General features: G+C 46.3%; 1 protein-coding gene across 2 annotated transcripts in view; it reads right to left on the bottom strand.

Moving 5' to 3' along the window:
- Positions 1-13999: 13999 nt before the first annotated feature.
- The window catches only part of SLC38A6 (solute carrier family 38 member 6), a gene marked incomplete at its 5' end in the record, with an annotated part of 53100 nt that continues 42899 nt past the window's right edge, over positions 14000-24200 (bottom strand). For both annotated transcript variants that reach the window (XM_081913284.1, XM_081913283.1), the window contains 8 exons: positions 14000-14921; positions 15554-15648; positions 15884-16028; positions 17923-18047; positions 18425-18525; positions 20406-20485; positions 21280-21333; positions 22317-22382. In XM_081913284.1, coding sequence (XP_081769410.1) covers positions 14841-14921; positions 15554-15648; positions 15884-16028; positions 17923-18047; positions 18425-18525; positions 20406-20485; positions 21280-21333; positions 22317-22382 — 747 coding nt within the window. In that variant the 3' untranslated portion in view covers positions 14000-14840. The remainder of the gene's footprint in view (positions 14922-15553; positions 15649-15883; positions 16029-17922; positions 18048-18424; positions 18526-20405; positions 20486-21279; positions 21334-22316; positions 22383-24200) is intronic.

The raw sequence follows: 24200 nt of genomic DNA, 5'->3' as shown, positions 1-24200 counted from the left end.
TAGATCCTCTCCGCAATGCATCTAAACAGGGCAGAGAGAGGGAAGGAGGGTTCCCATGCGGCTCCATGGTCCCCGATTATCCAGGCAGTCCGAACTTTCCCGGTAAATCACAGCTGCTATGTTTTCCTTGCAGAGATGCCTCCCAAAATGTTGTCAACATGAGCTGCTAGAGGCAGAGGAAAAACTTGGTTCGGTTCACATTTAAAAGTGGACAGGTGAAATCTGCACCTTCTGAAACAATACGCGAACCCAAACACAGCCACCCTATGAAATCCACCTTTCTCAGAATTTTGCAAAGAAGTTCTCCAGCCAAGCAATGTGTACAGGAATGCCTATCCTAGGGGAAAGGGTGCGTTTTAAAAATGCATCTGTTGGTGATAAGAATATACAAAAATGCTTTTGGGAAAAATGTGTGCCATTAGGCAAAAATGCATACAACGATGTGTATATTGGCTCTATGATGGTGATGAATTTTCATGAAGTCTTTCAAAAATATTGCAAACTGCGGCAGAGAATTGAATCCAAACTTGGGGGGGGGTTAAATTGAAATGGAAAGGTTCTCCCATCCTTGGAGGGGTGCATCTAGGCTCTAACGCCCACATGATGCTGGTACCAACTGCAAGACAAACACAGGCACCCCCAGGCGGTCCTGCAAAATGACAGGGTCCTGTTCTCACAGTGGCCAACTAGATGCTGTAGTAATAATAATAATAATAATAATAATAATAATAATAATAATAATTTATTATTTATACCCTGCCAATCTGGCTGGGTTTCCCCAACCACTCTGGGCAGCTTCCAACAAAACACTAAAATACAATAACCTATTAAAAATTAAAAGCTTCCCCAAATTGGGCTGCCTTCAGATGTCTTCTAAAAGTTTGGTAGTTATTTTTCTCTTTGACATGGGAGGTAGGAGGGCGTTTCACAGGGCAGGCGCCACTACCGAGAAGGCCCTCTGCCTGGTTCCCTGTAACTTGGCTTCTCGCAGCGAGGGAAGCGCCAGAAGGCCCTCGGAGCTGGACCTCAGTGTATGGGCAGAACGATGGAGGTGGAGACGTTCCTTCAGGTATACTGGGCCGAGGCCATTTAGGGCTTTAAAGGTCAGCACCAACACTTTGAATTGTGCTCGGAAACGTACTGGGAGCCAGTGTAGGTCTTTCAAGACCGGTGTTATATGGTCTCGGCAGGCACCCCCAGTCACCAGTCTAGCTGCCGCATTCTGGATTAGTTGTAGTTTCTGGGTGACCTTGAAAGGTAGCCCCACATAGAGCGCATTGCAGTAGTCCAATGGGGAAGCCTGAGTCAACAGCACTCTCCTTATTTGTGATTCCCAGCAAGGGCTATTGCTTTAGTCTGAGTGGATACAGCAACCAGGGCCAGATTCAGTTGAACCATACCTGTAGCAGAAACCAGCACAATGACTCCCACTAGCAGAATAGGGATTTCCCTCCCTCTCCTGCCCCTGCTGTCTCCCCAAAATCTGCTTTTGGGGAACCCCCAGATCAGCATATAGAGTGGGAGGAGTGAGAAGGTTATTCCATTGGGCAATCAGAAATGCCTGAATTGACGGAATAACTGAATTTCACCCCTAGTTCTCCAGATCCTTTCTGGATCCTTACTGACACGGGATGTTCTGAAAGGTGCTGTGAAGGGGGAACCACAGAATCTGGGGCTAGATTTGGAGTATCTTGAGAAATGATTATCTATGCAAAAAAAGGTGCAAAACTGCTTTAAAGTTGTCCGAAGGTTTGCATGTGTCTGTCTGAACGTGTGTCTGTGACTGAGAGTGTGTTGCGCACTTTGGCCACAGGATATTGGTTGCTGTTTTACTCGCTCAGGCAGCAGCTGATCTCCCCTGACTAGGCAAAGCTGGCAGCTGCCAGAGCAAACAACTGAACAACTGCTCTGGAAAGACAGCCACAGCTGCGGAGGAAGGTGGGGCAAGTCCTTCTCCCGCCTAAGAATGAGGGACAAGCTGACAGTAAAGGAAGCCCTTCCTGTCCTGGCCAGCTGCCTCGACTGCTGCGGAATTCGCTCCCACAGTGATGGCCACCAACTTGGGTGGCTTTAAAAAGAGGATTAGATAAAGGAACGAAGGGAAAGGCTATCAGTGGCTGCTACCCACAATGGCTGTGCACCATCGCTCCTATCAGAGGCAGCATGCTGGGAATCACCAGTGCAGAGCAGGAGGAGGAGTTTGGCTTTGATATCCTGTTTTATCACTATCCTAAGGAGTCTCAAAGGGATGCGGGTGGCGCTGTGGGTTAAACCACAGAGCCTAGGGCTTGCCGATCAGAGGGTTGGCTGTTCTAATCCCCACGACGGAGTGAGCTCCTGTTGCTCGGTCCCTGCTCCTGCCAACCTAGCAGTTCAAAAGCATGTCAAAGTGCAAGCAGATAAATAGATACCACTCCAGCGGGAAGGTAAACGGCATTTCTGTGTGCTGCTCCGGTTCACCAGAAGCTGCTTAGTCATGCTGGCCACATGACCCAGAAGCTGTACACCGGCTCCCTTGGCCAATAAAGCGAGATGAGCACCACAACCCCAGAGTCGGCCATGACTGAACCTAATGGTCAGGGGTCCCTTTACCTTTACCTTTAAGGAGTCTCAAAAGCAGCTAACAATCTCCTTTCCCTTCCTCCCCCACAACAAACACACTGTGATGTGAGTGAGGCTGAGTCTTCAAAGAAGTGTGACTAGCCCAAGGTCACCCAGCAGCTGCATGTGGAGGAGCAGGGAAGCGAACCCGGTTCACCAGATTATGAGTCTACTGCTCTTAACCACTACACCACACTGGCTCTGTTGCACCCAGGTCATTGTGATGTCGGGCGATTGGCACGTGGGTGGTTCCGCCCACCTGCCAAATGTGGCCTGTGAGTTACATAATCTGGCGAGAAAGGTTGCCTACCCCTGGGCTGGTACAAGGGTGGCCAACATGGTTCACTCCAGATGTTATTGGACTACAAACTCCCGATCCAAAGGAACACACATGCCCAGATAATTAACTTCTTGTCAAAGCTGATAGTTGTTTCTATGGCTACAAATACCCCCCGCCCCCACACCAATCTAACTTCTAGGCAGCTATTCCCAGATCCATGCTCTGCGGAACAGTTGGGGGGCCAATAGTTTAAGTAGCTCCCCCTGATGGGCTGCAAGACATGCAGCCAGAGACTGGGCCTGCATGGAAACTCCCTCTGCTCCTCCCTTTTCAACCCGCTCCTGGTTCTGGGAGACAGTGGTGCAGGAGAGGGTGGGGAAGCGCCCGGCCCTTCACTTGCCCAACCTGCCTCTTCCTCCTCGCCTTCCAACCCATATTGAGCTCCACTCTCCAGCTCTGAAGCTTCCCCTGCCTCTGACCCTTGCCTTCCCCACAAATCACTGCCCCCCACTCCCGAGTCAGACTCCTGGCCACTTCCCCCTTCCCCCTGGCCATCAATGTCCTGCCAGTCCCCAACACCTGATCACTGGCAATGCTGGCAGAAGCTGATGGGAGTTGGGAGTCCCAACAGAATCTGGAGGGCCACAGGCTCCCCAGCTGTGGTTTAAACCATACTCTGCTCGGGACCTGTCAAGGAGGAAGCTGAAGGGAGAGTGCCCCTTCGTTGCAGGTCTTCAAATAGAGGGTGGGTAAAAGGTGCTCTAGCCCTGAGGCTCCTGCACAGAGCAGAGGAGCTGGAGCCAGGGGTACCAACTGGAATAAAATATTGTGGGGGCCCAGGTAAGCCCTGCCCCGCATAATCAATCACACGATGCGGTGCAAGCACACCATTTAAATGGCAGTGCCCATCAACTTTGGGGGGCTCCAGCCCCCTCAAATATCTCATTGTGGGGGCCAAAGCTCTTATGGTTGGACCAGATAGCCTATGAGGCTGTCTTTCACTTTTGTGAGTCTAGGCAGTGCAACGTAGATTTATGGAGAAAGCGCTTTGAACGTAAGGGGCAACAAAGCAGAATACAGTATGACTGCATCTGATGCAGAATTAATCTGTGTGATTTCAACCTTGCATGGTTGAAAGTAAACTGACTGAAATTGTCAAATTACATGCCCGCAAGGCAGAGAGCTTAAAGGCTCTTTTTGCACTGCATTTTCCCAGCCTGCAGAGCTTCTAAGTCAGCCTTTCTCAACCTGTGGGTCCCCAGATGTTGTTGAACTACAACTCCCATCACCCCTAGCTAGCAAGGCCAGAGCTCAGGGATGATGGGAGTTGTAGTCCAACAACATCTGGGGACCCACAGGTTGAGAACCACTGTGTAACAAGTCCTGCTCCACACTTGGGCTCTGGGATGCTCTTGTGAGAATGCAGGCAGCCCTGCAAGATCTCCTGAGAACATCCTGGAAGCCTCACACTGAGCAGAACTTGCCCAGTTAAGCAAGGCGGAGAGTTTAAAACTTCTCTGCTTTACTTGGGGGGTGGGTAAGGCCCCCTTGGCATGGAGGATGGTTCCAAGAGGGTGGTTGGGTATATGCATTTTTGTGTATGCCCCATGCCCAGAAGATAACCCCCCGCATGAGATGCAATGTTAAAAAGGTAAAGGGACCCCTGACCATTAGGTCCAGTCGTGACCGGCTCTGGGGTAGCAGCGCTCATCTCGCTTTATTGGCCGAGGGAGCCGGTGTATAGCTTCCGGGTCATGTGGCCAGCATGACTAAGCCACTTCTGGCGAACCAGAGCAGTGCATGGAAACGCCATTTACCTTCCCGCTGGAGCAGTACCTATTTATCTACTTGCACTGGTGTGCTTTCGAACTGCTAGGTGGGCAGGAGCAGGGACCAAGCAACGGGAGCTCACCCCATTGCGGAGATTCGGACTGACGACCTTCTGATCAGCAAGTCCTAGGCTCTGTGGTTTAACCCTCAGTGCCACCCGCGTCCCTGATGCAATGGTACTGTATAATAAATCCCCAACAATAATACTGACGGGAGCTGAGAACATGCATGCAACAGCCACACACATTTTCACGGTACCAGCTGACCGCTCCCCGCGCCTCTCCAAAGCCCATCGCCATCTCACAAGCAACCACCCACCTTCCCAGCCTTTGCAAACTCTCAGCCATGACTTTGATTCACTACATGACATTTGCTACAATTTTCCGACCCGTTTTCCAGAAAAGTAGTTCCACGAGACCAGGCTGATTAGCCTCCGGGCAAGTAGCTCCCTGTTCGGTTTATTATAAATCTCGGGCCTCAGATTACATCATGCCCGAAAATTGAAACGCAAGTCAGATGGTTAAGGCATCAGCCGCCGCGGCTCTGTGGAGACTCAACAATGCAAGCCTTCCCCAAATGACCCATCGCGACCTTCCCTGGGCTGATAATAAAAAAAGTGACATCATGTGCAAATGAGTTTTAAATGCAAACCAGGTGCATGGCCCAGGAGTATTATGGGCCACAGAGCAAGCTGCCAACAGCCCGGGAGCTGGGCTAAGCACCTTCAGTATTCAGAAAGGGCTGCCACCAGCCTTGATTCGAAGTCAAGTTCCGGTGGATGCGGTTTCCCCCCTTGAAATCCTATGAATTATGGTGCATCATTTGAACATGCTGCTTGGATGTGGAAAAAAAGCTCTCTGCATGTAGAAAGCCAGTCTGTCAGGGTGAAGGGCAAAAAAATAAATATGTGGTGGTAAAATTCTGAGACAGTAAGAGTGAAAAGTGGAAGTGAAAGCTGCACAATAAAGAAGGCTGATCGCCAAAGAATTGATGCTTTTGAATTATGGTGCTGGAGGAGACTCTTGAGAGTCCCATGGACTGCAAGATCAAACCTATCCATTCTTAAGGAAATCAGCCCTGAGTGCTCACTGGAAGGACAGATCCTGAAGCTGAGGCTCCAATACTTTGGCCACCTCATGAGAAGAGAAGACTCCCTGGAAAAGACCCTGATGCTGGGAAAGATGGAGGGCACAAGGAGAAGGGGACGACAGAGGAGGAGATGGCTGGACAGTGTTCTCGAAGATACCAGCATGAGTTTGACCAAACTGTGGGAGGCAGTGGAAGACAGGAGTGCCTGGCGTGCTCTGGTCCAGGGGGTCACGAAGAGTCTGACATGACTAAACGACTAAACAACAACAAGAAGAGTGGGCTGTGCAATGTACCACTTCAGGCTGCAGGTGGGGACTGCCGACATTTTGGGATGTTCCTCCTTGTTGCAAAAACAAAATCCCTGCAAATAAAAAGCTAACACATTAAGGAGATGTCCCTAGGGAAGTTTCATACCTGCAGGGAGGTGTGTTTTGCTTTGGAAGCAGAACCACAGACGAGTTAAAAAGCATGGTTCCTCAACTTGCCATGTGACCTTAAGAAGCCCATTCTGCAGTCTCTGGCACCTCTTTTCCATCTCGGTGGAGCTCAGCAACAGGTAGCGTTGAAATATTGTCACACCTGGCTGTCAGCTGCATTTGGCAGGGGAGGGACCTTGACTCATTGGAAGACCACTTGAAAAAGCTCCCAGGTTGCATCTCCACATAAAAACAAGAATTATTGGGTGGCAAATAATAGAAATGAACCCGCTTGCTGGACCAAGACAGAGTAGGGAAGGCTGGACTTCATGGACAAAAAGGCAGCTGCCCACATGCCTATGGCAGGTGGAAGATGCATGCACTTAGGCCAGCCTGTGGCCCTCCAGAATTTGTAGGACTACACCTTCCATCATGCATGGCAATTCTGGCTAGGGCTGATGGGTACTGTAGTCTAGCAAATACCTGGAGCATCCGGCTACTTTGCAATTCACCTGGGAGGTGTGCTGTTGTTTTTTGCACAGTCCATGTGAAAGTGTCAAGTCCCACTGTTGTGAGTGGAGCCAATGGGCAGAGGCAGAACAAGCAGAACACCCCCCCCCCTTTACTTGCAGTCCTAGGGCTTCTATTTAAAAGTGAGGTGCTGTTATGTACTGAGTTGAATAGGATCCAAAATGCAGCAGTCTGATTGGTCCTAGAACAATAGGATCCAAAATGCAGCAGTCTGATTGGTCCTAGAACAATAGGATTCAGAATGCAGCTGTCTCATTGGTCCTAGAACAATGCAGCAGTATGATTGGTCCGCAGGAGCCACCCAATCCAGCTCCAGGTAGGAATGAATCCGCAATCTGATTGGCCTACAGGAAAATGCTGGAATTAGCCAATCACGTGCGGCCCATTGTGTAAATAATGTGTATAAAGAAGATATTTTGGGGAAACTTTCATTCCTCACTACTATGAGATGAATAAAGAGCATGAAATCCACTCTTGACTCAGAGTATATTTCAGGCCCCTTTAATTAATTTATTCTAGAACGGGTCAACTAGGAACCTCATAGCACACCATACTATGCATGCAGCCTGGGATCTCTCCACATCTGTAGACAATGAAGATAACCTGTAGATCGGAGTGTGTCCCCCCCCCCCGCCCCGTTCTGTCTGCCCGGCAGCACGATGGAGATTATATTGCTCCCATGAAGGTGTGACTTGTCTCCATTCCATTTAACAGAGTGTCAACTTCAAAGGCTGAGCCTAACCATTGAAACCAGCAGTTTCTAAAAAGCTTGTCTCCCAAGATGCTGCCCATGATTGATTTTCATTTACTGTCAATGCCTTGAAATGGTGGGCTTCCCTGCAACGAGGCACTGAGACTATAAAGGAAGCTTCCCAACACTGTGATTTTGAGCCACTTTTACATCCCTGGGTCTGGACATCTAGTTAAGGCTTCTGGTTACGATTGCCAACCCATTCTCCTCCTTTTCTTGCAGGGCCAGGAAGTGTAGGCTGGCGGTTGAGCTCGTATGCCCATTCAGGTTTACTCAGAGTTACCGTATTTTTCGCCCTATAGGGTGCACTGGCCCATAGGACACACCTCATTTTTTGGTGGGGGGGGGAATGAATAAAAAAAAATATTTCCCCTCCCAGCCGGGCCACAGAGAGGTTAGGCTGGCCTCAACCAGAGCCAAGGCTTTTTCGGCTGTGGCCCCAATCTGGTGGAACGCTCTGCCACAAGACACTAGGGCCCTGCGGGACTTGACATCTTTCCACGGGGCCTGCAAGACAGAGCTGTTCCACCAGGCCTTTGGCCAGGGCACAGCCTGACTCCCTCCTTTGGCAATCTTCACAGAACTCTAGCCCAATGGTTGCCATCAATTTGATTTGAATTAATTTTATAATGAAATGATTTTAGAATGTTGTATTATTCTATTGTTGTTAGCCGCCCTGAGCCCGGCTTCGGCTGGGGGGGAGAGGGATATAAATAAAATATTATTATTATTATTATTATTATTATTATTATTATTATTATTATTCCTATTCCTTATTATTATTATTATTACTCCTTCTTTTAAAGGTGCAGGAACCAGTCCAGGGAAAAATGGGGGCCACAGACAAATCCTAAATGCAACCAAATTAGTACATTCTATTTCATGTAGTGACGGGAGAGAAAATTGGCTCTATGTTTCTAAGCAAACCTAGCTAATTAAAACTGAAACACAGCCATCCTCTGAAATTCTCACTTCCCAGAATGTTGTAGCATCATTCACCATTCAAGTAATGCGTACAAAGAGCCGTATACTGGGGTGACATAGTATGCATAAAAATGCATCTATTGGAGAAAATAGCATACAAAAATGTATTCGGTAAGGGAAATTTGTTTTCAGAAAATGTGTATATTGGGGGGGGGGGGAATGCACACAAAGATAAGGGTAAATTTGCACCAAAATGCTGCTGGTTTTTCATTAGTATTTGCTTCTATAAAAAATGGAAACTGGTGTGGGATTGTAAAGAATTGAATATTGGGTGAGGCATGGAAAAATATAGAGGAACTGAGGGAGCTTTGAGAAAGGGCTTATGGTTCTTTATCTTCTGACATTTATACCCCACCTTTCTTCCATCACAGAATCCAAAGCTGTGTAAACCCAGTGGTCTCCCAGACCAAGACCTGCTTAGCAGGAATAAGGCTTTGGCCTAAAGTGCCTTCAGGCCATAAGAGGTTTTCTTCTTTTCTTCCCTGGCAGGTCTATTTCAATCTTCCAACAGCTGCGTAAGAGGCAGAAAACAGCAGGTTAAGCTTTTTCCCATCGTTGGATCTCTATGCCAGGGAACTTTCACATCTTGATAGCCGAGAGTTACGCAGCCAACAAAAACAGTGGTGTGGCAGCAGCAAAATTTTGAAGCTCAGCATGTCAGCGCCTCCGGAAAAAATAGGGTGCATAGCCACATTCTCCAAGGAGAATCGAAAAATGCAGGCAGCTGTGTCTATCCCATATATATATATATATATATCCCCCACAAAGAACAACAGCACATAACATAATACCAGCTGATAGTCATAGAACAGTGAGCTGGTAGAGCATGTTGGAATCTGACCGGCAAGTCTTGGTCCTATTGGGACTGGAAAGCTCTACGGTCCTACTGAGACTATAGGGGTGGCATCCAGCTAACACATCCCATCAGCGTAAGGATTTACGCCGGTGCAACAGAGCTTTCCATCCCTCTCCTCCGCCCATGCATGTCCCATGCCCTTTCGAAATCTGCTCTAAAGTGTTGGGGAACCCTGGATCATATTTAGGGGGAACAGAGAAGAAGGAGAGGTGGGGTGGGTGGGGGAAGTTCATGTGCACGTGTTTATCTTTCCTCTGACAGGACACGTTAGTTGGATGCCACCCAAGTTCTATAAAATCCATAGCACGGCCAATGGTCCAGCAGTGAATCATAGAATCATGGGATTGAAGAGTCAGAAGAGTCATCTGGTCCAACCTCCCAAAAATGCAGGAAGAGCAATGCAAGTTGATAGGAGTCAGGAGTACATCATCTAAAAAGGTAAAGGGACCCCTGACCATTAGGTCCAGTCATGACCGACTCTGGGGTTGTGGCGCTCATCTCGCTTTATTGGCTGAGGGAGCCAGCGTACAGCTTCCGGGTCATGTGGCCAGCATGACTAAGCCGCTTCTGGTGAACCAGAGCAGCACACGGAAACGCCGTTTACCTTCCCGCCAGAGTGGTACCTATTTATCTACTTGCACTTCGATGTGCTTTCAAACTGCTAGGTTGGCAAGAGCAGGGACCGAGCAACAGGAGCTCACCCCGTTGCAGGGATTCGAACCGCCGAACTTCTGATCGGCAAGTCCTAGGTGCTGTGGCTTAACCCACAGTGCCACCCGCGTCCATCATCTAGAGGACCTCAAATTCTTCAGCCCTGGAGTAGTGGATTGTGTTCTTCCTTTGCCAGCCAAGAATATTTAGTTGAGCCCTGGAACATCCTATATTGGGTGCAAATGGAAGTTAACAAACTGCATTTTCTCTGGCTTCTATATTAACTTTTAGGGTCTCACAAAATGTCTGATCAATCCTTGAGAGCTCAAACCAATATCAGAAGGAACCCTGTTATGTGGTTCTAGCTAAGCTTCATGCACCCTGAATTTCAAGACTGCTCTACAGTTCAGCTCCTCTTTCCAAGATGTTATGAACAAGCAATGTTGACAGATCTGATCCTTTTTTGGAAAGAGGGAAAAAAAGAACAGAAGGAAAATTTCCAGGGACTTCAGAAAAAAGGGGGATGCCTCATCAGGCCCTGGGGGATAAGGCAACAAGTAATCATTGATTTACAGCTGTCTTCACTTTTTGCACAAGGTGCGTTTTTGCCATCTGTTATCTATTTAGGAATTTCATCGCACAGACCAAGACAGCTGAGAATAACTGCAGAGCTAAGCCTGTGAATCGGGAGAATTAAGAGATCCTGGGAAAGGAAGGGGTGATGAAGACCACTTGTCAAGGCTACGAAGTGAGCGCTTAAGACTATGTTTTATTCTAGTGCATGTGAGTTGGCTTCCACACCAGTGAAGAATCTTTTTTTATAGGGTGTGTATGCGAGAAAACAGGACGTGGGTGGCACTGTGGGTTAAACCACAGAGCCTAGGACTTGCTGATCAGAAGGTCGGCGGTTCGAATCCCCGTGACGGGGTGAGCTCCCATTGCTCGGTCCCTGCTCTTGCCAACCTAGCAGTTCGAAAGCACGTCAAAGTGCAAGTAGATAAATAGGTACCGCTCCAGCGGGAAGGTAAAAGGCGTTTCCGTGTGCTGCTCTGGTTCGCCAGAAGCGGCTTAGTCATGCTGGCCACATGACCCGGAAGCTGTACGCCGGCTCCCTCGGCCAATAAAGCGAGATGAGTGCTGCAACCCCAGAGTCGGCCATGACTGGACCTAATGGTCAGGGGTCCCTTTACCTTTATGCGAGAAAACAAAGCACGTACTGCCTGGTTGCAATGAAACCTTAAATCAGTTTGGAACTTGGAACTCCTTGCCTAGTGACACCAGCCACTTGCCATCGCTTGTACTGTTTCTGACAGCTGCTAAAAATGTTTCTGTTCAGGCCAGCCTTATGCAGACATGTAAGAGTTGACATGTAATTTGAATGTTTTTAGCTCACTGTTGATTTTAATTACAGTTTGGTTTTTAACACCTGTCTTTTATTGGCAATGTGAATGTTCGTTTTAACCTTTTTTGTGAACAGGAATGGTAGAGGCAAGGGGAGAACGAGAGCCGCTGTGGGTCTGAAGTGCTGGCTTCCATCTAGGCTGCCAAATCTGAGGCAGATCTCCAGGCTATTTTAAAAGTGCTTTTAGCCCATGGCTAGATCTTGCGCATGCCAAGTCCTCAAGAAGAGGCGCACCTATTGACAGACGGTGCAAGTCCTGTAAGGGAAGCAAAAGGTCGTCCAACTTGGAGTGGAGAAATCTCACAGCAGACCTGGGGCATCAAGGGTTTTTTTGTGCTTTTGGCAGGAAGTTCCAGCACGCAGGCAGGAGTGCTCCGGAGGCAGGGATGCTTTTGTAAGCTCTCAGCCAAAATTAAACTCCTTCCATCCATCTGGAAATAATGAGGAACTCCGCACTCTGAATTCTTGCCATTCCAGTATAAGGTTTAATGTCATAATTTCATGTTAAGCTCCTATTTTCTGGAGAAACTCGCTTCCTTTGAGCATACGATTTTCAAGACAGATGAAAGGCTCTCTCGGTTTAAAATACAAACCATCTCTTGGGACGATTTCAGGGGAGAGAGGGGAAAATGTTGTTGTTTCTACTCCATGAATAATATTGGCTTTGCCCAGAAGTGTTCGCAGCATAGCTAATCTGGAGGTTCCCCCCTTGGCATAAACACAATAGAAGTGGTGTTTGCAAATCAAGATAGTTTTCCCACGTTTGTGACATTGTTAATTAATGCTTTTCAGAACTCAAGAGTAAGAGGCAATATTCTCCTGCTCTCTGGAACACTCTTGCACACCAGCGCTGCGTTCTGGAGGCTTCAGGTTCCTTTCGCTGAAGCCAGGAGAGTCTTGCTCTCCCGGCTTCAGCAAAAGGAACCCGAAGCCTGAGGAGCGCAGTGGGAACTTGCACTGTGCTCAGAAGTCTTTAGGGATAGCTATGGCTTATTTAGCCCCGAGCAGCCTCTCCCTGCTGGAGGGGTTGCGCGTGGCTATGGCACAAGCCAAGGCAGCGAGCGGGACCCAGCTTGTGCCATAGCTGCGCGCAACCCCTCCAGTAGGGAGAGGTTGTGCGCAGTCTGTATGCTGCTCTTTGGAAATAAGATTTTTTTCCTTGATTTCCCCCTCTAAAAACTACGTGCACCCTATGGTCCGGTGTGCCCTATGGAGGGGGAAATATGGTAATTCTCGGGCGATTCTTTCCCCTTTGTCTTGCTTTGAGGTTCAGGGTGGCTGCTCGGCCTCTATTTTAATAAAATCTTCTCCCAGCCACCACATTACTTTCTCCAATGGCACCCAATTTTCCCTTAGCACAGTTCCTTCTGTTCTCTTCTTTAAAACTGACTCAAAATACATATTCCATTTCGGGCTATGCAACTTCAGCCCTGTAAATTAGGGGAATGTCTCAGTGGCAGAGCTGCTGGCAGTCAGTGTAGCTCTCTGGAGAGCTGCTGGCAGTCAGTGTAGACTCTATTGAGCTAGATGATCTGACTCAGCCTAAGGCAGCTTCCTATGTTCCTAGTCCCTAGTTTTCTAAACTTCAATGAATGTGGTGTTTGGACCAAATCAAACTTGGAAGGTTTTGAAGCGATGCAGTCCTAGTTTTGCAATAGACCAGCCTCCTCAAAACTGGTGTCCTCTAAATGTTTCGGATTGCAGCTCCCAAAAGATCTAGCCTGCGCCGATTCAAGCTGGCTGATCTTCTAGATACTGTCTAATTGTCTTGCTTGAAAGTGCTTCCATAGAAAGAGACCCCTTCATATAGAATCATACAAGCTGTAAGTGACCTGAGGTGTCATTTAAATGCCTATTCAACCTCTACTTAAAAATCTCCAAGGAAGGAGAGTCCACAACCTCACTAGGATGTCCATTCCACTGACGAACAGCTCTTACTGTCAATAAGAATTCCTGATGTTTAGTTGGAATATCCATTCTTATAACTTGAAGCCAACTACCTCTCTCCAGAGCAGGAAAAAACAAGCTTGCTCCATCTTCCATGTTACAGCCCTTCAGATAGTTGAAGATGGTTATGAGAGCCAGTGTGGTGTAGTGGTTAAGAGCGGTGGATTCGTAATCTGGTGAACCGGGTTCGCTTCCCCGCTCCTCCACAGGCAGCTGCTGGGTGACCTTGGGTTGCTCACACTTCTCTGAAGTCTCTCAGACCCACTCACCTCACAGAGTGTTTGTTGTGGGGGAGGAAGGGAAAGGAGATTGTTAGCCACTTTGAGACTCCTTCGGGTAGTGATAAAGCGGGATATCAAAGCCAAACTCTAGTTCTTCATCATCCTATCTCCTCTCGGTCTCCTCTTTTCCAGGCTAAACATACCCAGCTCCTTTGACCATTCCTCATAAGGCTTGGTTTCCAGACCCTTGATCATCTTAGTTGCTCTCCTCTGCTGCAGAAAGCTTCTAATCCTGCTTTCTTCTCCTCCACCACCCCAATCCCCGAACCACCTTCTCCTTGATGTGTAACATTTTCAAAAGCAGGGAGGTATTGAGAAATTAGAGGTACCCCCCCAACCTAGTTATATGTGAATTCTGAAGTGCCATAGATATATGACAGGACTGTACCATGTCAATTTAATACATATGGTTTGAATTAGGTCTGTATTGACATTAAGGATGATTCATAAAATGGGAACTTTATCATTAATTGCACTGAAGTATAAAACGATACAGATTTTACAGTTCAGTTATGAAGTCAGGACACGTTGGCAAGGCAGAGTAATTTCACCATCATATTTTACTCCTCTGTTGAACTGTAAATTGTCTCATATGGCAGGCTTTAATCAAACTTAAGACCAGGCCTGGTTTCGATCTGCAAATCTAAGCACTCTGGAAGAAGGCTGCAGAGGGTTTGCAAGCTGTTTCTGTGAAACTGACAGTAACAGGTGTAGAAAGATTTCAGCAATTTTCAACCAACGTTCTGAGAAGACCACCTGTCTTGCTGGATTTTAGCCATAACGATTCCACATTTTGACACGAGACACATGATTATTCACTAATCGGCAAGGAGCAATTCACAAATGATCTTCACACGCTGCAATCTCCACTAGATCCCATTATGTGACTAAGACCAGATCTAGGCAATGTTAACACAATGCCATTGGGCTCCGAGTTTCCTCACTTGATTTCGTTAGCTACTGCATGCAGGAATTTAAAATAAAAATAAAAATGGGAGAGCGGAAGAACAGTGGAAATCCTCCATCTTCTCTAGCTCCAGAATAAGTTTGCAGGATCACAAAGCCTGCTTTGATGAATGAAGAGGTAATTGGTTGGGAGTTTGGTTTGTGGTGGTTTTCAAAGCCCCAGACAGTCTCTTTCTGGCATCCAATTGAGTGATTTTGCTTTAGATGTAGCCGGAAATGATCATTTGGGCTGCTGCAAAGGTGGCAGGGATTATTTCACTGATGAATCCAATCATAAATGATCAGTACTAAACTGACAATACCAAACAAGAGGCCAAGAACTAGCAGTGCACAGGCCTGTGAAGAAAATCACACAAACAGTTTAATCCTAAGCAGGAGAAACCAATTATTTACTCTTCTGTTACATATACAGAGTGGTGGACAGAAAATCGTTTTACCTCTTAGGTGGTAGAGGCTTTTAATAATAATAATAATAATAATTTATATCCCGCCCTCCCCAACCGAAGCCGGGCTCAGGGCGGCTAACAACAATAAAATAGTACAACATTCTAAAATCATTCATTATAAAATTAATTCAAATCAAATTGATGGCAACCGTTGGGCTAGAGATTCTGTGAAGATTTAAACAGTTTAAATCAAAACAAACAGGATAAAAACCTCTCCTTGGTATGCAGACATCACTGAGAATAAGACATCTATTCACAAAAACTGCTCTTGCGGGTTAGGAAACGATTACACCAAAGAATTTGCCCTTTCTACTGGGTAAGGCTGCAGTGACCTCCAAGACAGTAACGGCTAGACTTAACTGCATATTGGTTGGGGGGGGGCGCTTCAGAGTTATGATCCTCAACTCCTTGAAATGGCACAAGTCAGAGAGGGCCATGCGCTTTAGTAACTGCTTTAAACAATTGCTTTAAGTACCTTCCACATTAGCATTCCAAAACTAAGAACTTAGGTCGGCATCTTACCCCAAGCTTCTGTCTCGATATAAAATCCTCTGTGCTAATCTTCAGATAAAACAGCCCAGGGTATACAAAGAGCAAGCAGGTGGATGTGGTTGAGCCTTTAAAAAGATAATAATAATAATAATAATAATAATAATAATAATAATAATAATAATAATAATAATAATAATAATAATTTATTATTTATACCCCGCCCATCTGGCTGGGCCTCCCCAGCCACTCTGGCGGAGGAGCGGAAGATGGGGGGGGGGAGTTATTTAGTCACGGCGAGGTTTGCATGCAGATTTTTTTTTAGAATATAGGATTGGGGAAGATGAAAGCACGCAAACTTACCAACCACTCCAAAAAGGTGTCTGATGTCAGGCACATACATCGCAATCAAGAAAACTGTCGCATTGAGTGCCAGAGTGACAAGAATGTGGCAGATCAGGGAGAAAGGAAGATGTGGAAAAAACACCATCATCACAGCCTTCCTCGCCTGCGGAATTCAAAGGAGAAAAATAAAAGCATATCAGACCAGTAATAAATAAATCTGACGTTCATCGGGTGGAATTCAACGTAGTGCTAAGCGGGGTATTGCATGCATGGAAAGAGGTCCACTCGCACAATGCAACTTCCCTGTGCACTCCTTAAACCTGTTCTGGGTTCCCCTCCACGCCCCAGAGTACATTTAGGGGAGGCAGGAGGAATAGGGGGCAAGGCCTGCCGTGCAAGTGGACCTTCCTCCACACTTAATAACTTAATTGAATCCTGTCCATTACTGAATCCCCACAAAACAAAGCAAAGCAAAAAATTGCTCACCAAAGACTGCCAATTTGCACTAAGGACCGATATCTTAACACATTACACATAAATTGTGTGGGAGCCATGATTAGCTGCAGTTCCCTGTTGGGTATATAAAAAAGGTAAAGGGTCCCCTGACCATTAGGTCCAGTCATGACCGACTCTGGGGTTGCGGCGCTCATCTCGCTTTATTGGCCGAGGGAGCCGGCGTACAGCTTCCAGGTCATGTGGCCAGCATGACTAAGCCGCTTCTGGCGAACCAGAGCAGCGCACGGAAATGCCATTTACCTTCCTGCCAGAGCGGTACCTATTTATCTACTTGCACTTTGACGTGCTTTTGAACTGCTAGGTTGGCAGGAGCAGGGACTGAGCAACGGGAGCTCACCCCGTCGTGGGGATTCGAACCGCCAACCTTCTGATCGGCAAGTCCTAGGCTCTGTGGTTTAACCCACAGCGCCACCTGCGTATATACTAGGTTGTAAACAGAGGCAAGGGTGATTTGCCAGGGGGCGGGGCTGACATCACATGTGGAACTTCAGGACGTTGGGAGGAGCCGGGGGAGGAGCTGAGCACGGTGGCAGCTTCAATGGCCAGTGGCTCCTCCTCCTGCCGCTGCCACCGGAAGTGATCTTCCTTCCTCTTTGCGGCAGGAGGAGAGGAAGGAGTCGATCCCTGAAGCCAGGCTGTGCTCTGCTCCGCATTCAACCTCCTCCACCCGCTGATTTTTTTGGGACACTCGGGGGGGGCTGGCACCCTCCCAAAATAATGGGAGGGGGCCAAGGGCACAGCCCCCAGGAGTTGGCACCCCTGGTGGGAATCCTGGACTTGTTACTACATAATGTGTGAACTGGCCATGAGAGCACTTGCACTCTTCTGGTTCAAGAGTGTTTCCTTGTCTGCTTTTCCAAACAAAGGGGGGAAAGGGGGATAACACAGCTTTCAGGAGTCTGAATAAGTAGTGAAGCACAGCAATTCCCTCGGCTGATACTCTAATCAAATGTGCAGCCACCTCCCAAAAAGAGGTTTGGAGCCAATGTTATATACCTCTGTGTGACATCTAGTTTGGCCCCAATACAGCGGGGGATTTCAGAAATGGCTGTGGCCAGCAGCAGTTTTGTGGTTTTCTACAATCCCTGTTAAAAACTTAAAGTAAACTCCGTGTCAGGAAGATCCGTTTTGAGCTCGCTTGCAGGAAATCATTAGCAAAGGCCACTTCTTGCTGACTCCTATTTACATTAAAATGCACGCTTGCTTGAAAACCAAATATGAAGAAAACAGAAACAAAACAAGAAAAAATCAAACCAAATAAACTTTAGGAACGCCACATTCTGCAAACTGCAAGCAACGCTGTGAGTCAGCTCAGATCTAAAACTCGTTAAAAAAAGAAGAAGAAAGAAAGAAAGCACAAATTAGCTTAGCGGTTTAGGCCTTGTTCCTTTGCCGCTGCTAACGGAACATACACAAGCACAGCACTCTGATCCACCGCAAGACAAATGGATGAGACAGCCAAGACTAGGATGGCAGGGCCTGCAAATAATTAAGGGAGCCACTTTTGCTGGGCCAGCAATCAGGTCTTTTGCAATACTTACAGGGAAGTGGATTAGGGGCACTGTCAGCAGCACCGCAAAGAGGATGCCCAGTTTTACAGTCATGATTACAGTGTCATGGGGCAGGTACGTGCTGTATCCTTGCAGCAATTCTGAGTCCACATGGTCTGAAATTTTGGAGGGGAAAGGTTATTAAAATTGCAAGCCGCAATCTGAATTGGACCCCACCCATACAATAAACAGCAGGCTTGTGCTTTTGCAGGGGTTCTTAAACTGTTCGGAGATTGCTGGCAAGTAAGCAGGGGTTCTTAAGGTGAAAATTAGTCAGAGTATACAAGCTTCCCTGAAAACTGCCCACCACTACTGTTTTAAACCTGCAAAGAGCAATTGCAGAAAAGATATTGGCACATTTTAGAGAGTTGTGCAAACGGATGGCAGCCCCAGTCCCACTGTTAAGACAGTGTTAAGCCTAGTGGGTCACACGATTGCACAGGCCTGCGCCATCACTTATGAAGGAACAGGAATTAATACTTTAAAAACGTACCATAAAAAGTGAGGTATCCAAATAGCGCTGACACAAAATAAACCAGAAAGCTCAGGCTAATCCCAGTGTTGGCAACCTTCTGCATCCTGCTTTTAGATGGACTACAAACACAGAGAGAAAAATAAGACATTATTTAAGACTTTAGGAGGAGGAGTATGAAAATGCAGGAAAGAAGTTGCTATTGACTGTTTCACATCTTCCCAATGCGCATATGAAACAGGTTTCTGGGCTGGCCTACCACTAAAACCGTGAAACAATTCTGAATCTTCAGGGGATTGAAAACTGTCAAATCTTAACAAAAAAAATTCCTTCCAGTAGCACCTTAAAGACCAACTAAGTTAGTTCTTGGTATGAGCTTTCGTGTGCATGCACACTTCTTCAGATACACTGAAGTATCTGAAGAAGTGTGCACTGAAGTATCTGAAGAAGTATCTGTGTATCTGAAGAAGTGTGCATGCACACGAAAGCTCATACCAAGAACTAACTTAGTTGGTCTTTAAGGTGCTACTGGAAGGAATTTTTTTTGTTTTGACTATGGCAGACCAACACGGCTACCTATCTGTAACTGTCAAATCTTAATTAGTAACGTGCACACTTTCAAGTTCTCAAGAACTCTTAATCAGGGAAGATGTTATACAAAGCGGGGCGGGGAGGAAGGAGAACAAAACAAAAATAACAATAACAAAACTGCCTGCATCCAGACTTAGATTGAAGAGGGAGAGTACAGACAGTCTCTGCTAGATCCTGCAGGTCTCAGGACACACCTAGAAACAATGGCTGACAGGTAATTTTGTGAAACATAGGACTGGATGCAGTTAACAAGACCCACCAGCAGAAGCCAATGCAAGTTTTTCCATTAGTGCAATGGGGCTTTCTCCTCTCTCTCCCCCATTGGCCCTGGGGGTGGGGCGCAAGATAACCCTCAGAACAGCGGGGTGGGAAGAGAGAGGGAATTGCTCTGTCTGTTAAGCTGAAATGCTTATGCCAAGGGAATGATTGCTATAGTGCTATGCTGAATACCTCCCAGAAAGTCTACCAATTACGCAGATATGTTTCCAGCCTTAAGTGAAATATGTTGGTCCCTTGCTGGGCAGAGAGCAGAAGTAAAGAGAAACAAGGCAGGCTTTGTACTAGCATAGCTAGAGATTAAAGGTAAAGGTAAAGGGACCCCTGACCATTAGGTCCAGTTTTACTGACTCTGGGGTTGCGTGCTCATCTCACTCTATAGGCCAAGGGAGCCGGCGTTTGTCCACAGACAGTTTTTCCGGGTCATGTGGCCAGCATGACTAAGCCACTTCTGGTGAACCAGAGCAGCACACAGAAACGCCGTTTACCTTCCCGCCGGAGCGGTACCTATTTATCTACTTGCACTCTGATGTGCTTTCGAACTGCTAGGTTGGCAGGAGCAGGGACCAAGCAACGGGAGCTCACCCCGTCATGGGGATTCGAACCGCCAACCTTATGATCAGCAAGTCCTAGGCTCTGTGGTTTAACCCACAAGTTAGGTGATGTTTTATTCAAATAAGGCAACAAATGGGGAGATGTACCTACTGGTGGGAGAGAATGTAACCCTCAAAAAGCAAAGTCCCTGTTCAAAAACATCTGCCTTGGATCTGAACTGATTTTATGTATGTGTTGTTGGTTTTACGCTGTGTACACACACACACACACACACACACACACACGCAATTGCTTTGACAGGTTTTAAATATGCAACTGCCATAGGTAAATTGCTTCGAAATATCTCATGGTAAGCAATTCATAAATGAAGTAGTAGCCCAACAATATCTGGCGACTCAAGGTTAGGGAAGACAGCTTACTGGTCCAGTGTATTGGGAGAATCAGACATATAATAAATTTGGCATTCCTTTTGGACATGAACACTAAATGAATCAGGAAGTTTATGTTCTAAGAATGGCAGCAGTCACAGCCAACAACAATTTTTTTAAAAAATGATACGCGTTTACAAATCACATGTTACCTTTGGAGCTCGCAATAAATTGGCAATACTGATGTATGGCAAAGAAAGGAGAAAGCCATCGTTGGAATGGCATATGCACTCTGCCAAAAAAAGAAAAGAAAAACGGAAGAAAAGTCACGCTGCTGAAATGCAACCTATAAATATTTGATACTCATTTCTATAACCTTCCTGGGTGGAATCTAGACACACATTTAAAATGTTGTGAAAATCCTTAAAAAAAAAAAAGTTGTGAAAAATATATTGAATTTGCCGTAGCTCACGATCGCCATCTAGTGTCACATTTTTATAATGCACTTTACAACACACTTAAAGCATTTTATTTGCATCTGTATCGCTGAGTCCACGGACTATCCCTCAAGAGTTATGATGCTTTTAAATTTTTTTTTACTGTTTTTAACATTATATTTTGTTGTTTCGTACACCCTGGGCATTTTTTATGGGGAGGTAGGATACAAATGTTTATAATAAAATAAGAGCTGGGTTGCACAGATTCTCAAAGGGCTGCTGAGGAAGGACCACAGTTGAGTGGAAGAGCAACTGCTTTGCATGCAAACAGTTCCAGGTTCACTCCCTGGCATCTCCAGGTAGGCCTGTGAATGACCCGTCTGAAACTATTCTGCAGAGCCACCGCCAGTCAGGGTAGACAGTGCTAAGCTAGATGGACAATGGCCTGATTCTAAATTAATCCTTTGTTTTAGCCATATGCCGACAGGGCTTTGAACATTTAAATTCCACACTCATATTATTTTTATCACCAGAGCAGGGCGCAATGCACATGAGGAGACACACAAACTGAGAAACCCTGGCTTAGTCCGATGCTTAAATACATTTTTGCAAACTCTTGTGATCTGTTAAGAGGATGATTTAAGATTACCTCTGCGGAAAAGTTAAACAGCGCTGCTTTACAATCTTCAGTAGAATTTGAGGCCTGTGTAGGACAGAGAGGCAAGAAATGAGACTCTTCGGCTGGCTTCCCATCCCATAATTTTATAACAAATACTCTGAAATCCGTAACTCCAGTTCACAGTAACATTGCTTCGACACTCATGCACCACCAGCTTTGCACCTTCACTACACCGCAACCCAAAACACATCAGAAATGGTTGCAAATGTGCGTATGGAAGCTTCCTTAACCTCCTGCTTATCCCTAGACAAGCTACTATGGAGGAAGTCATCCTTCCATTATAAGAAGCACAACTTTCTTTGCAAATCACTCAGTGCATGCATGTCGGCATAAGAACATAACAAGACCCCTGCTGGATCAGGCTGGTGAAACACCCCCCCCCCCCAGTCTACCATCTTGTTCTCATGGGGGCCAACCCAAAGCCCATGAGATGCCTTCAAGCAGGATCTGAGTGCAACTGCACTCTCCCTCCCTATGGTTTCCAGCAATTGGTATTCTGTATGGACTTCTCATAACAGACGAATGTATGCCTCCAGAATAGCCTGCACCCAGATGTCTGTCATTTATTATTTTCTGACATTTATACCGTGCCGTTCTTCCAACATGGAACTCAAGGTGGTATACATGGTTCCCAGGTAGTTGCCCATCCAAACACCAAACCTGCTTAGCTTCAGCAAGGTGCTGACATTATTGGACACATACTATACACTGGGACTTTCTGGAACCTGAAGTTGTGCAACATTCAGGAGCGGAGGGCATAAACATTTCCAGCAGTGCCGCTAATACGTTAGTTTTCACAAATACATCACAGTCATAAAATGAGAGCCTTGGATATGACTATAATCACTGTATGGATCCAAAGATCCCACTGCATTAATGTAAGGCATTTCTGCTGTTTCTGTGCAATTTCAAACAATGAAAAATAATTGACCAACTTATCTTACAGTTAAATGTGGTAAGCTCTTTTGCAATCAAAGAATTACAGATAAGCCAGAAAAGGTGCATACCTGGGAGAACCCCATAGCGAGCTTTGGTGGCAGAGGGCAACGAATGGACCACTTTTTAATTATGACCTGCAGAGAAAGAATACAGTTAATGCTTTGCAGACAATGGGCAGGATTCAACTAAGTTGTCGCAAGCACAGAATGAGGTCCATTCACATGCTCTGGAGCAGGCCTCCCACACTCGGCCCTCCAGATGTTTTGGGACTACAACTCCCATCACCCCTAGATAACAGGACCAGTGGTCAGGGATGATGGGAATTGTAGTCCCAAAACATCTGTAGGGCCAAGTTTGGGGGTGTCTGCTCTGGAGGGTTGGGGAGGAAACCAGAACAGGTTTAGGGGGTGCAGGGGGGTGGAAGGGTGGCAAAAGTCTTATTGTGCAAGCAGTCTTCATTCCCAGTGTGCGTACTCAGCTCCACGCTATGCTGAATTGCACCCTGAGCTAGGCAGAAGTATAGCTAAGTCACACCTTAGCTCTAAAATGTAGCAATAAGAAGTGGAAATAATGACTTGTCCAGAGAGAGGGATTGGAGATCTAAAACAATGGTGCTCCATTAGGGAACAGAATGCTGGGCTCTCTACGCATTATTCTAATATGCTAGTAACTCTAGAGCACAGCTCTGTCATTCTTAGATCATACGTACTCTCAACAACCCTGCAAGGTAGCTTATTGTTACTCCCGTAATAAAGATGGGAAGCAGGCTGCCAAAGATCTCCCAGGTGGGATTTCAACCCGCCTGATGGTCTCTCAGGGCTAAGCCAATTTCTGTAGCCAATACAGTGGTACCTCGCAAGACGAATGCCTCGTAAGACGCAAAACTCGCAAGACGAAAGAGTTTTTCGTTTTTTGAGTTGCTTCACAAGACGAATTTTCCTATGGGCTTGCTTCGCAAGACGAAAACATCTTGCAAGTTTGATTTTCAATGCATTCCTATGGGAATCCGTGCTTCGCAAGACGAAAAATTCGCAAGACGAAAAAACTCGCAGAATGAATTAATTTCGTCTTGCGAGGTACCACTGTATTCAATCTCTCTCTCTCTCTCTCTCTCTCTCTCTCTCTCTCTCTTTTAGAGGCAATAATCTGAACAGATGGCTCGCCCTAGAAACCAATCACAGAAAATTACAGTAAATGTAAAAGTATTGCTTCCATATGCCTGGTGAAGATTTCCCCTCCGGAACACATTTAAGTGTATCTGCTTGTGACAGCAACAGATGATATGCAAACCGCCGTCTGCATTTCAACACGACATTTTTCCAGCTTCAAAAAGCAAAACAAAAAACACCAACTAGTTTGGAAAACTGAACTGCACTTAATACACCTTCCAGTATTCCAGTGCGGCAAATGGAAATTTTATATAGATGTGGATTTCCAAGCAGCAGCCTAATATATAATGATAAAAAACGTTTATATGGTGGGTGGGGGCCCATATTTGGCTCCTGATGTGCCACATCGACACTTTAGGATACACAAAATGGCTCTAGATTCATAAGAAATCCCCCTGACTCATTAGGGCCAGAGATAACTTTCTGCATCTGTTTATGGCTCAATAGAGACGGAGATTGAAGATCACCTTGAAGAACGTAATTTTCTTAAAATCTAAAGCTCCCCACCCCACCCCCATTTGTAGTTATTGCCTCACTGGTTTGCAGAAAGGAGTGTGAATAAGGAACACTGGATTAATTTCAGATACTAATAAAAATGCTACATTAAATTCTAAGCAATAAATACAGGCAGATACAAGATCGTGCTCCTGAATCGAACTCCATGCAGACGCATGAATGCTTGAAGAACACATGTGTCTCACTTTACGTTTAAGGTCAGCAACCTTGGGCGCATTCTCTTAGGGGTAAGTTTTCACTGAACTCTGTGGGATTCACTTCCAAGCA

Source organism: Podarcis melisellensis (genome assembly GCF_964234715.1).
Source record: "Podarcis melisellensis genome assembly, chromosome: 1".
NCBI classification, from domain to species: Eukaryota; Metazoa; Chordata; class Lepidosauria; order Squamata; family Lacertidae; genus Podarcis; species Podarcis melisellensis.
This window is presented reverse-complemented; position numbering and strand designations above follow the sequence as displayed.